Raw genomic sequence first — 14,042 nt, 5'->3', positions numbered from 1 at the left:
AAAATGCTTTTGACCAGTTTATGATGATGTAGAATGTTTTGACTGGAGGGTTCTTGTATGATGATGTAAAGTGCTTTGATTGGATGGCAAGGTACCTGTCTCTGATGAGGTTGATGGTTCTGAGGTCCAGTGATGCAGCTATCTGGATCACAGCCTGACCCACTGCACTGTTCGCGCCATTCTGGATCACTGTGGAACCTGGGCCGATGAACACAGTCACTTACAGCAATGGACGAGTCAATTAATTATTTGCATAAATTAATTAATTAACGAATCAATTAATGAGTAAATGACAGGCAAGCAATGGTGTAGCCTGTTAAAATCAGTGCTTTGCTGTTTTGGCTTTATATATTTTTCACCTGCCACTGAACTTGTCAAATAAGCTTAGTGAAGTAGAGAACGTTTGCTATAGAAACTGCGCCCCTACCTGGCGTGAGGGCTTGGAAGTCATGAAGCATCCTGTAAGCGGTGCAGGGGTTGACTGCGATGGTAGCGGCTCCTAGCACGGAGATGTCCTTAGGGACTGAGATCAGATCAGTTTCCTCACACACAACCTCTGTTCTCCACGTACCTTCACGATGCACACAAACACACACACACACACACAATAATTGCGCTTCATGATTATCTGTTTTTTAAACTGCAGTCATAGGTTTCAGTGTAGAATGGTTGCAGCAATTCACCTACAGGAATTCCAACATCTCTGAATGAAGAGACATTAGATAATGCTGCCCCCTAGAGGCTGATAAACCCAAAGCAAGATCATCACCCACTCACAGTGAATTTATCTTTTCAATTTCAATGTTTGCAACCAAGAGAGAAACAAACTAGGCTGAAATGGAATCAGTTTAATCATTATAGGTCTTTCACCCCATTTTATTTTAAAAGCGTCAAAAAAAATCTGGTGTTAAAATTATTTTGGAGGGTGTCATTATCCACTAATAATGTTTTGCTTGTTTTTATACATGTGTGGAGCAGTTCTGTTTCACTACCATATGTTCTTACCAAAGCCTGCATCCATCGGCACCACCCAGTCACCTGGTCTCATGGCCATGACATCACTGCCCACTTCCACCACCTCTCCCAAGCCCTCGTTTCCGCCCACAGCGGGCAGGGGGCACAGGATCGGGTAGGTTCCTGCCAACAGTGCAAAACCCCTCATTGTTTTCCAGTTCAGACATTTCCTGGACATGCACAACCCCCCCTTCATTTCCAGAGCAGAGAGGACAAACAACAGGTCAAAAAATAGAACCCTGATTATGTGTCAGAACAAAAGTGTGGCTTGGATCAGGACCAGTGTGGACTGGATCAGACTGCTGTAGGCATTTACACAGCCATTCCTGCAGAGCTCCAGGTTTCCGAGATTTACTGCTGTCTGGCCTTAACACCAGACTCAGTTCACAAACTGAAGTGTTCACACTGTTTATGAGCTGAGTCAGGAGTGTTGGAGTGAGGACAGAGTGCAAACTCTGTGTCCTCCATGACTTTGATGCCTCTGCATTGGTATTTTGCTGAGGGAAGAGGGTGTTTGTTTGTTTGTACCCTGGACCATGTTGAGGTCGGCTGGGTTGATCGGAGCCGCCAGCATCTTCACTCTGACGCTGTGTTTGCTCAGTGCCGGGAGAGGCAGGTGTTCTAATCTAAACCAGCAGGAACACAGGCAGAACATCACACAGGGCCAAACGAAACCATCACACAGGGAGAGATGAAACCATCACACAGGGCCAAACGAAACCATCACACAGGGAGAGATGAAACCATCACACAGGGCCAAACGAAACCATCACACAGGGAGAGACGAAACCATCACACGGAGAGACGAAACCATCACACAGGGAGAGACGAAACCATCACAGGGAGAGATGAAACCATCACACAGGGAGAGATGAAACCATCACACAGGGAGAGACGAAACTATCACACAGGGAGAGATGAAACCATCACACAGGGTCAGACGAAACCATCATACAGGGTCAGACGAAGCTGCATTATAAAAGAAAACAAAAAAGAACTAAAAATATCTTATTTGATAAACCTGGTCCTTCGTGTCCTATAAAAGTGATGCATTTACCTCAGTTACCAAATGTACCATAATAGTTTGCTGAGGAGACCAACCTGGACCACACAGAGCTGAGGCAGGGGGTTCTGTAGGCTGTGTATAACCCATGCTTTGAGGATGAAAGCATCTTAGCTGAGGTTTGAACTTTATGTCAGTGGGGAAAGCAATGTATAAACATCACCTTAAATGTGTGAGCTAATGAAAAACCTTACACCACCTATGATTCATCATTTACACTGGAGCACCAAATCAATATCATATTACTGATAGAAATTTATAAGTTAAAAAAACCCCAAAACTTTCATTTCTCAGTAACACTTTCAGTATAGTACTGTGGTAACCTAGTAGCTGCAGGGGTGGACTGTGAAAATATTTGAGATGAATAAATACAACATTGTTACTTCAAAAGAGCATGTGAAGAAGTTAATGTCACATACAGGGAGATTTTGGAGTCAACTTCACTGTAATGATGAGCGATAAGGAGGCGGACGCATGTGCTGAGAGGCGTGAGATTTAATGGGGCAAATCCAAAATTAGGGTCATTAAGGCAGTCCAGGGTCACACAGCCGACACAGAGAGTACTGGGAAACATTACAAAACAAAAACACACGAAGGCTAACTAGGGAAACAGGCTAGGAAACACTCAGGAATAGGAAACACAAAAGCTAAGATAAACACAAAGACACGGAACACAAAGAAACAACCCTTAAACATTCATTCAAACCATGAAACAGCGAAACCAACAAACAAACAAGGAACAGCCAAGACCAAGGCACACAGCAGGGATTAAATACATGAACTAGAAATGAGAGACAGGTATACGCAATCACTGTGAGGACAAAACGAAACTATGGAACAGAACAAAATACAAGACATGGAAAACACAGAGCATGGAAGGGATTGATCATGACATTCACAAATTTATACAAACTGTTACTTTTTTCTTTAAAAAAAAAAGTATTTGAGAAGAAATGATGAGGTTCAAGAACTATTTATTTTTAAGATTAAGTCAAAGATCTGCATGTAAGTACATAAAGAGCCCTGTCTTGTCTGCCTTGTGATCTACGAAAAACTCAACATTGACATAATTTTTGCATAGTACCTTATAATACCCCCTAAAACCACATGGCCTCATATCTTTATTTCCTAAACAAAAAATTGTAATAAATACACTATTAATAAATTTAAACCCGTTTGTCTACCACACCCAGAGATCTAACACTGTACTCTACGAGATCTGAGATTCAAACACAATGATGACAGCTGAGCCAGACCAGGTGGTCACACGCCGGCCAAGATCCTCCCATCCCCCCCTTACCTCACAGCAGCCACGCTGGCTGAGTGTTCGCGGTACACCAGGGCAGAGCAGTGGTGCAGGGGTCTCCAGACTCCCCCCCACCACCCTGTGCCCTCCTGCTGCAGCCTCTTCAGCTCGGCCTGGGCTAGTCGACGCGTCAGCCCCCTCATCATTCCAGGTGCATCTGAGCGGCGCACTGCTCTAACCTTTCAGTGGGAGGGACGCAGTGAGATGTGGGTCACTTCCTTCACTCTGAAAGTGTTGTAATCGCAGACTCGTGAGACCGTGATGAGGAAAGAATGTGTTTTCCAGAGGCAACACTCTGACGGCTGAAATGTTTAAAGACGTTACTCTTCCAAAATAAAGGTTTTTCATCATTGAGCAACACGGATCATTTCAGCACTGAATTATACAGTCACAACTTTTCTCCACACTGTTAAAAGCACAGTACAATTTTTTTCTTTTTGGGAAATGAAACCTGTCATGCCACTTTGTATATTAAACTACTTATGTATAACTTGGTGGCTTGTTTGTACGTGTTTGTATAGGTTGTACCACCTGACCTGCAAGATTGAGTTTCCTTTAGAGTTTTTATCAGCTACTTAAATAAAATCTGTGAAATTGAATTTGATTTTAAAGAATGAAAGAGAATGCTGTAGACAACTTCTATGAAGATAAGGACGGATATGCTGGGATAAAAATATTCTAAATAAAAATATAATTCCTTGGTTATAGAGGTCTTTCTCTCTTTCTCTCTCCATTTCCGTCAAATGGATCCAGAAGGACGTTTCATTATAATAGTATCAGGAATATGCCCTAAACAATCACAGATCTATCCTGTCATACATGGGCCAATCACAGATGACATATTCTTCTGTCATACACGGGCCATTCACAAACAACTTATCCATTTGTCATACGTGGACCAACCACAGACGACCTATCCTTCTAACATACGTGGGCCAATCACAGGTGACCTATCCTTCTGTCATACATGAGCCAATCACAGACGACCTATCCTTCTTTCATACATGAGCCAATCACAGACAACCTAGCCTTCTGCCATACATGAGCCAATCACAGACGACCTAGCCTTCTGCCATACATGAGCCAATCACAGACGACCTAGCCTTCTGTCATACATGAGCCAATCACAGACGACCTAGCCTTCTGTCATACATGAGCCAATCACAGACAACCTAGCCTTCTGTCATACATGAGCCAATCACAGACGACCTATCCTTCTGTCATTCTATCATGTCTGATTTTGGACTTGGTGATGGTTTGACTTCCTAAGATTTTATATTTCACTCACCAGTCCAAAGCTGGTACTTGGTGGAAATCACACACAATCACAAACTCTCCACCATCACCCATCTGATACACACCCAAATGGCAGAAGCCTGATCTTCTATCAACCAGTCACACCATCACACCACACCACCATCACACCTCCATCACACCACCCTCTCCTTCAGAAGCAGTCTTTGTCATGTTGCAAATAGTTTAAAATGAGTATCGCTATGAATTTACATGTCAAATGCGTTTTCCTCTTTTTTGGTTGTCATTTTGTTTTTGTTTTTTCATTATTATTATTTTGTTTGGCAAATGTCCTCTCTCTAGAGCGAAAAGCCACATTCACTGACCTATAAAATGTATAACTGACAGAGTACAGATGCTCCTCAGATTATTATGGGGTTCCATTCCAATAAACCCATCGTAAGGCGTTTGCATCACAAACCAAGGAGTTTTACAATACACTAGTGTATCATAACATAGCCAAGCTTGTGGTAGCCCACCTTAAAATTGTTTAGAACACTTAAATTAACTTACAGCCGGGCAAAAACATTAACACAAAGCCTGTTTTATGATAAAATGTTGAATATCAATGTGAGGTAGCAATATGAATCATTAATAAGATTTGTGTATGTAATGTAGAAATTTTTAAAAATTGTCTCTGCTGAATGTAGCCTGATTTCTGCCAATTGAATAAAGCAGAATTATTCACCACGTTTTATATATTTATTTATTTGACATTATGCCAAAAATAAAGCTGGTTGATAGCAAAGGTTATACCCATGGTAACTGATGGTACCCATGGTGACGGTGATGAGAATGGTGATTCCCATGGTGATGATGATGAGAATGGTGGTCCCCATGGTGATGGTGATGAGAATGGTGATGTGTGCTTGCATGGTATCAAGTGAAACAGGATGAATCATATACTCACGTAAACATTATTTTTATTGTTCAAAGATTAAAATAATGTTACGTATAAGAAACTGAAAATAATGAATAAAAGTGAATCTGAATCTGAATCTACAATTTGGATTTGAAAAGAGAAAAATCACACAGTCACGTACAAATGTAATCACTCCCTGGGGAAGCAAAACTGTAGTATAAAGGCCTACATTCCTCAGTGCTTGGTACGAGATGTGTGTGCACACATACACACACAAATGCTCACACACACCAAGTAAAAATTGAGTGTTCTAGTTTGTGGTGGTGGTGTCGGAAGATGTCTCACTCTGAATGTTTCCTGTAAAATACACAAGCTATTTAATTCAAGAGCTCAATTATTATTTCTGTTAGTAATACTGTGGTGTTCCACACATACAGTAGGCTCTCTTAAGATATTGAATTTGAGCTCAGTACAAAATGGCAATCAATAGTCAGCTGGTTACTTCTCTTATTCAAAACATTTAATACTCATATATAGAGATGTTGTCAGATGCTGTCAGCGCAGGTCTTGTATTTTAAAACTACTTACTGCACACAGAAGTATATGTGGCCAGAGGAGATGTCTTTGCTCCTAAAACACAGAAAACATTAAATATAACAGATGAGAATAAATAATAAAAAATAAATTGTCATATGAACAACACAGACACAGACTCCATCCTCTGTGGTGAGTATAGTGTAATCAGAGCAGGACACTGGCTGGATTTGTGCAGGTTTGTTCAGCCCTGCAACTACGTCTTTCGTCTTTCTATGACTGTGTACAGCTGAGACACACCGTTCTTGGATGGTACGCGAGTGAGAGACAGACTAGTGGTCCTGGGATACAGAGTTTGGCCTGGTAGGCAACAGAGGGTAGATTTGAGGTCTTCTAAAGCAATAGATAATCAGGAGAAAAATATGAAGAATGCAGCTCTTAAAGCTTTTCGTCTTCGTTTACTAACGAGTCTATTATGTGTTATACGTTTAAGACAGTTGGGATACAAAATGCAAAACGTAATGAAAGACAAAACGTCCATCTCACCATTGCGTTTCCTGCGGTATACGAGGAAAACAGTGACAGGAACAATCACACACACAACCACCAGCCCAAGCACCATAACCACCACAGTCATGGTGGACGCGTCTACAGGGAGCCTGATTTCTGCCAACAGAGGAAAAGTGAGAATTAGTCTCTTACTAATTATTCCAAGGATCATCTGTGGGTTATTGATGGATGTTTATTTGGACAGTATGTGTACAATAACACTGGCTGATGAGGGCTGATACCCATGCTGATGTTGATCTTGTTGTCCAGGCTGAGGTGCATGACCGTGCAGGTGTAGTTGTGTTTCTCTCGCATCTCCTCTGCACTGACCTCCAGCCTCTTCCTCATCTGGTAGGTCCCGTCTCCGTTAGGCAGCACCTCCCCTCCAATCACGCGCTGCTCAGACACGGGTTGGCCGTCTCTCAGCATGGTCAGGTTGATGTGACGTGGGTAGAAGCCAGTGGCCAGGCAGGTCAGCAAGGTCCCTCCAGAGTGTGTAGGAGCCTTCTGGAAGAACCTGACACTGGGCTTTACTTCAGAGGAGGAGTTAAAGACAAGAAACACAATCAATTACAAACAGTTCACTGTCATCATTACCCAGTTACAAAGTAATCATGATAAATCCAATGTCTGGTTTTCTAACCTCTTTATAGCTTTGCTGTTTGATTAGACTTGAAGGTTTTAGTTCAAAACAGCATTTTAGGCATCAGGAAATGGTCATTCTTAATTGTTACCTGTCAACATGGGGACATGCCTACTGACACACACACACACACACACACACACACACACACACACACACACACACACACACACACACACACACACACACCGTACCTTCCCCACTTCCAGTCACCTGATTATTGTACAAGAGCACCTGTGTACCTTGTATGGCTCTTTTGTGTTCTTCTCTCCACTATTAAGCACACATCTACTCCCCTCCAGTGCTCCACATTGCTTGGCTGTACAGCACCAAACATGACACTCTTCAGCTTCTGCGCACTTCCTAGTCTGTGCTGCCAACATGTTCACTTTTCTTTCATGCCTTCAGCCATCTTACCACTGTCTTTTGTTACCTTTAATCATAATAAGGAGCTGCCCTGCAAACAAGAAGCGGCGACTAGCGAGCACCTACGACCACCTCCTGGAAGAGAACCACCGCTCCCTTTGAGAGAGGTCCCTCTAAGGCTGTCTGCATCCCCTTGGTAAGAGGTAGCAGCACCTGAGGAGCGCAGGCAGTTGGGTGGATCTGATAGAGTGCATCACCTGCCTCTATGAGATTCTAAGTGCCTGTCAAAGTGTTGCATAAGAGATGCTCTTCTTTTGTGCCTATGACCCTCACATATTCTGGTCACATAACCATATCATGCACTGGGCTCCCTCCTGCCATCAATGTTGCCTCCACCAGATGTCTGTAGAGCCTGTGAAGAGCTCAGAGGCCCATAACACCATCCCCATCCCTGCAACATAGCAGGACCTAGTGGAGGACTTTAGCCCCTCCAAGGCTGCTCAGCTGCCTATGACTATGCCATCAATCTGCAGTCCCTTCTAGGTGCAGAGTTTAACAACTCTCCCAGGAGGAGGAGCAGGTCATGGAGCAGTACATAATGGAGGCTCTGGCTCAGGGTAACATCTGCCCCTCCACCTCACTTGCCTCAGTCACTGTCTTCTTTGTAAAAAAAAGGAGGACTGTTGATTATTGGGGTTTTAACGACCCGCTAGTGAAGTACCCCTACCCACTAGTGAAGTACTCATACCCGTTAGTGATGTACCCCTACCCACTAGTGAAGTACCCATACCCACTAGTTAGGTACCCCTACCTGCTAGTGAAGTACCCATACCTGCTAATTAGGTACCCCAACCCCCTAGTGAAGTACCCATACATGTAACTGCTGGTCCCCGCTGCCCTCAAACAACCCATCAGTAGAAGGGTTGAAGCATGAGATTGAGAGCTGTGAGAGAACGTAGGTGGCAGGCGTATATACGTTTAGCAGAGATGAGTACTAGGGCTTCTGTAGCCAAGTCTGCCACATCTTTACTTGTGGAATTTGGTTTTAAGAAATTAGAATTAGACACATGATAAGACTTCAAGCATCCTGAGCCAAACCATTAGAGCGTTACACAGGGCCCAACCCACTCACTTCATGCTAGAAATCACAACATCACAAGCTCCTCACACAGGTCATCAGGTAGGTGTTCTGTTTGAACACTTCGGGTATATCAAATATGCCATAAATAATCAGACAGACGATGAGTCCATGATATGTTATCTACTGGCGTTTTCTTAAGTGTCCTCTTCTCATACAACAACAAGGAAAAAACAAATCCCAACATTCTATGCACCACTGCAAGTACGGCATAACTGAAAGGTCAACGTGTTACAAAATACATCACAGTAGGCACCTGTCTTCATTGGTGGTTTGCTGAATCAGCACCTGCAGAAGGCTCAACAGTGAGGTCCCCCAACCTAAGCAATTACAAAACAAATACATCTAATCTCTTTAGTCAGAAGGTCTGTTTCAGTAAACAATAAACCAATCAACCAATCCAAAATCAACACCGTTCTCTCAGCACTGTGATTGCGACGGTAAGTTTTAACTTTAACCGCAGCTTTAACTGACTCCGATGAAAGGAATCATCATATTCTCGGGTTAGCTGAAAAGACTGTTGCTTTACCTTGCCTCATGATATGACTTCTCTTTATCTCCAGAACACTTTCTAGCAGCTGAAAGCAGAGAGGTGTGTAAACATTTGTGTACATCCATTGAACGTCATTTTTAGCAGTCCTGTCCCATGTATTTGGCCATTTTCCTTCAGACTGCAGAGTGCTGAGCTGTGTGTTGAAGTAGAGATCTTCTTCATTAAAGCCTTCAAAAGCATCCCATGACCGCAGTGGTCCTCGGGAGTCACCAAACATCTCACAACCAGAACGTCTCTGCTGAATATGAACTCCTGTCAGAGTGTCAAAAAGGAAGAGGATGTTACTCACATTCAGATTTGGATGATGTTTGTGTTACTGGTAAATGTATAAGTATTGTGAATTTGAGTTAATGGTTTTAATTTGCAATGTTGAGTTATTGGTGATGAGGTATTGGTGATGGTTGTTTAACTGATGATGTTTAAATGCTAAGCACCAGCTAATATGAAAGTGTCAAACACAAATACAGCAAAAGCTGAGTGTCTATCTTGTGATTATTTATAGTTAGAAAACTTTCTTTTGACAAACTCAAGGAATGCAGCTTAAATTGTTTTGTAGTGTTGTAATGGTGAGTGGTAAGGAGGCGGACGCATATGCGGAGAAGAGCGAAATTTATTAGGGGCAAATCCAGGGTCATTGAGCCAACATAGAGAGTCTGAGAATACATGACAAACAAAAGCACACAGGTGAAGCAGGCTATAACAGAAGCTAGGAAGATACACGGAGGCTTCGATAAACACAAAGGCACGGAGTACAAACTTAGATATGGGCTTTCAAAAACATACATGCAATGAACCACCAAGACACAGGGCACAAGACAGGGTTTAAATACATTAATTTAACAACACTAGGATAGAAGAACAGGTGTGGAAAACCAAATGAGGGGGTGGAAAAAACAAAACTATGGAATGGAACCAAAACAAAACACAAGACAGGGAAACCATGGATGATAGGAGGGACCAACCATGACACATGTGATGTAGATGATGGACAACAACTCAAGAAGTTGAACTGTAGGTGATGCAAAATAACAAAAAGGTGTGTTGTCTTTGGCTGCAATAATTCAATGTACAGTGAGACCCCCATGCACCAATATCCCAAAGATCCTAAAATATCCAAAAAATTGATAAAATTAGTCAACCTTAAAGGGCACATTGGAAAGGGCTGCATGCTTACTCACTTATCTGTAGTGTTCGTTTCACGCCTGAAGATTACCACAACTATGGGATGTGGAAAACCAGGCTCACATGACGACTTGATCTTAAGACTGCTGCTTTTCTAACAATATGGGCATGTAAAGAAACTAAAGAGGCTTTAAGACCCTCTGTGTGTATGGAAGTAAACAGGGTAAGTGCAGTTACTTCAACCATTATAGCTGACATTAGCTAACATTTGCTAGCCTTGCTAGCTAGCTAGGTTAGCTGCTAACTGACTGACTCGCTAAGCTCGGTGGCTCAAACCATACTAGACTAAAACTACTCCACGTAGTTGTATTACAGAGATTTATAGATGATCTTATGACCGTGAATTCAAAGCAGATCACTTTTACAACAATAATGATAATTGAGCATTTGCATTTGGCTACTTAGCTACTGACTTTTTACCAGTCGCAATTTCAGATTGGTCATTGTACTCTGGTGTAGCTTCTTGTATCTATTTCACCGATATACAGTCACCACACTGTCACTGCAGATTCATCAAATTCAAAATTATCTTTGGAATCTGAAGAACCAGCACTGGAAAATTCACATTCCGAGTCAGCGATGGTGTTTGGTCGCAGTGTTGGTCACGGTTGTCCACCAGTGACGTCACTGGACAACTTTCTGGAATTTCCGGAGCGACTTCGGGTTTTTCTGTCAATTTACTTGAATTCATCATTTTAAAATAAATTAAATTCTTATTTTCATTTTAATTCACATATACATTTTTTTTTCAATAGCTAAGATATTCAGGGTGGTGCAATATTCATTAGGTGGTGCTTAGCCTTTAAGTATTGGTGATGGTGGTTTAATTGGTGATGTTGAGGTATTGGTGATGGTGGTTTAATTGGTGATGTTGAGGTATTGTCACGGACTGCTCCGCCCCCATAAGTCACGTGGTAAGGCCCGCGTGTGCAGGGGGATCCACACATATCTGCTTCGGGATTGCATACACGTGCACAGGGTTTATTGTTAAGTGTTAATGTGTCTATTTAAACCCCTGTCCATGTGTGCTCCCTTTCTTGGTCATTGTCGCTACGTGTGTGTTAACTTCTAGCTCTGTAGCGGTAATGTTGGTTTGTGTAGTTCCCATTAATGTGTATACGTCTTCATTTAATGTTAAATGTATAGTCATGTTTACTGTAAGTGTTATGTGTGAGTGCCACCTGTGTGATATGTTTTATGTTAATAAACGCGTTCCACCAATGAGGAGCCTGTGCGTCCTGCCCCGCACCCTGCGGCACTTGGGCCAGCTTCGTTACAGGTATTGTTGATGGTGGTTTAATTGGTGATGTTGAGGTATTGGTGATGGTGGTTTAATTGGTGATGTTGAGGTATTGGTTGTTTAATTTAAAAGCAGGCATCAAATTACTGCATGCACTGCTGCTGATCACATTATGCTACCATTCAAAATGTATTTATATGCTCTTACCATGTGTAATGTTGAGTTGTTTTGCAGAATACAAGGCCCTGTATTTCATGCTTCTGTACATATGATCAAATATTAATATACTGTGCTGCAGTGTTTCTTCATGGTCTGGTTTGTATTCTCTGTAGATTAACTTCTTTACATCTGAGTCATAATAGAACAGCTGAACATCATCCAGCATCACCACTGCACTGAACTCTGGGAAAGGTGTATTTCCAGTGATGAACGTTGAAAATGTATAGAGAGAATGTGCACCTGTGAAAAGAGGAACAGACACAAACCAAATGCACTTAATTACCATTAGACATTCAGGTACTTTATAAAACCCCGTGATCTGTGTAATTAGGAGAATGTTAGACTGTTAGAGGCTACTGGGTAATAAATCTTGTTTTATCAATAAAACAAAGCCATATATTTGACTAGAGGCATCAAACAGCACATTTGTTAACTAAAGAAACATTAGACAGTGCTCTGCTCTTATATACTAGCATAGGGGTATATATCCTGACACAGGGGTATGTTAACTGGCATATGGGCATATTTCCTGGAACAGGGGTGAACTGAGGAGAGGGGCAGAGAAAATGAGAGCCGGTAAAGCTTTGGAGGGTGGAGGTTGTTTACAGTATAGTTTGGATGTTCAGAATTGACAGATTTTGCAAGCTACAATATTAGAATTTACAGTAATAGTGGACCCTGTTCACAATAGTCAGTGTCATGAACCAGATTAGAGACAGATGGTTGCATATGTAAACAACTGGGTTTGTTTTATTCATAAAAGGCTAAATCGGGATTCAGAGTAGTGCGACAGGCTGAGGTCAGAGTCCACAAAGTAGTCGGCCAGAATTTAAGGAGTCGACAAAAGAATAAACCAGAAAACATTCCAGAGTACGTGAAACCAGAGAGCAGTCCAACAGCGCAAACCAACCAGGTAGTGGTAAGGCAGAGGTGATAATGAGGAAACAGAGCAGGTTGTAAAACCTGAGAGACAGCCAGAGATAACACTCAGTACACATATGAGACTCGTAGCAGTACTTCACAAGGAACAGGGAGAAATAGAATGGTTTATATAGACAGGTAAATAATGAAAAACGGGTGAGAACAATCAGTAGAGGGTGTGAGGATTGGAGGAGAAGAAGCGAGTGACAGGGGAGCTGGCAACAGGTGAATGCTGGGAAATGGATTCAGACGAACTGATGATTTAACAGGGCTGAGTATTTTTGCCCAGTGCTATATGTATGCAAACTACACACCCTCAGGTTACTCTAAATTGTCATCTATTTGAAGGCAGCCTGCTTCAATAGCTACAGACACGTAGTCCAACATTTGTGAAGCATATTTTGAACAAAGATTGTGTCAGAAGTGAGCTTACCTGTATTGCAGAGGTACGGTAGAACAGCAACACAGCATAAACACGTTAGGCTCTTCATGTTGGCTCAGGTACTGAAATGATGTAACCTGATATACCTGAAACCAAAGTCCTAACACAACAGCGCAGCTCAAAAAACAGGAGAGAAAAACACTTATTTGTGGGGAAAAGAAGCCCCAAATTTGTTTTATATAAAGGAAATAAAATCAGAAATTGCCTTCCAATATTTAATTTCCTCTTAATAGTCATGTCACATTGTCACGGAGAGCGTGAACCTTGAGTGCGACAAAGACAAGTGTGCTATTGTAAAAGCAGGAAGCAACTGAAAGAGTCTCAAAAAGAAAATGAAACAAAACAGATTCCTTTTAGTGTCAAAAAAGACACTGGTATCACACTGCGGGTTAAATCCTGTGGGTTTACATGGAGGATAAGTAGGGCAACTGAGGAACAGGTGTGATGAGCATTTAATAATCTGGTGATTGGGGGAACTGAGGAACAGGTGTGATGAGTGCTTAATAAACAGGTGATTGGGGGAACTGAGGAACAGGTGTGATGAGTGTTTAATAATCTGGTGATTGGGGGAACTGAGGAACAGGTGTGATGAGTGCTTAATAATCTGGTGATTGGGGGAACTGAGGAATAGGTGTGATGAGTGCTTAATAAACTGGTGATTGGGGGAACTGAGGAACAGGTGTGATGAGTGCTTAATAATATGGTGATTGGGGGAAC

At 42.1% G+C, this 14,042-nt stretch overlaps 2 protein-coding genes across 3 annotated transcripts in view; both read right to left on the bottom strand.

The window, feature by feature from the left end:
• The window catches only part of LOC113567799 (enoyl-[acyl-carrier-protein] reductase, mitochondrial), a 5,764-nt gene extending 2,235 nt beyond the window's left edge, over positions 1-3,529 (bottom strand). The window contains exons 1-5 of the mRNA XM_026995916.3: positions 3,378-3,529; positions 1,543-1,640; positions 1,006-1,137; positions 428-571; positions 96-198 (exon numbers count right to left, since the gene is read on the bottom strand). Of these exons, the coding sequence (XP_026851717.1) occupies positions 96-198; positions 428-571; positions 1,006-1,137; positions 1,543-1,640; positions 3,378-3,529 (629 nt within the window). The remainder of the gene's footprint in view (positions 1-95; positions 199-427; positions 572-1,005; positions 1,138-1,542; positions 1,641-3,377) is intronic.
• On the bottom strand, positions 3,481-13,635 carry LOC113567797 (DLA class I histocompatibility antigen, A9/A9 alpha chain-like). 2 transcript variants are annotated; one of them, XM_081695372.1, is made up of 7 exons: positions 13,317-13,635; positions 11,951-12,202; positions 9,298-9,573; positions 6,864-7,154; positions 6,619-6,738; positions 6,127-6,168; positions 3,481-3,608 (listed from the first exon to the last, which is right to left on the bottom strand). In XM_081695372.1, exons 1-7 carry the CDS (start codon positions 13,372-13,374, stop codon positions 3,604-3,606), a joined length of 1,044 nt encoding a protein of 347 aa, XP_081551498.1. In that variant the 5' UTR covers positions 13,375-13,635; the 3' UTR covers positions 3,481-3,603. The 2 variants fall into 2 exon arrangements, with proteins under 2 accessions (XP_081551498.1, XP_035385243.1); XM_035529350.2 differs by lacking the exon at positions 3,481-3,608 and adding an exon at positions 5,432-5,895 and having other exon boundaries at positions 13,317-13,634.
• Positions 13,636-14,042: the final 407 nt, after the last annotated feature.

The sequence above is a fragment of the Electrophorus electricus genome, chromosome 2, assembly GCF_041902795.1.
Source record: "Electrophorus electricus isolate QZ-2024a chromosome 2, ASM4190279v1, whole genome shotgun sequence".
NCBI lineage: Eukaryota > Metazoa > Chordata > Actinopteri > Gymnotiformes > Gymnotidae > Electrophorus > Electrophorus electricus.
This window is presented reverse-complemented; position numbering and strand designations above follow the sequence as displayed.

Bases quoted from the DNA above. Each gene is read 5' to 3' on its own strand.
- LOC113567797 (XM_035529350.2), bottom strand. From the start codon at position 13,374: ATGAAGAGCCTAACGTGTTTATGCTGTGTTGCTGTTCTACCGTACCTC. The intron at 12,203-13,316 runs GTAAGCTCACTT...CTCTTTTCACAG, and splicing joins ACCGTACCTCTGCAATACAG to GTGCACATTCTCTCTATACA. The intron at 6,739-6,863 runs GTATCAGCCCTC...CTCTGTTGGCAG, and splicing joins CAAGATCAACATCAGCATGG to AAATCAGGCTCCCTGTAGAC.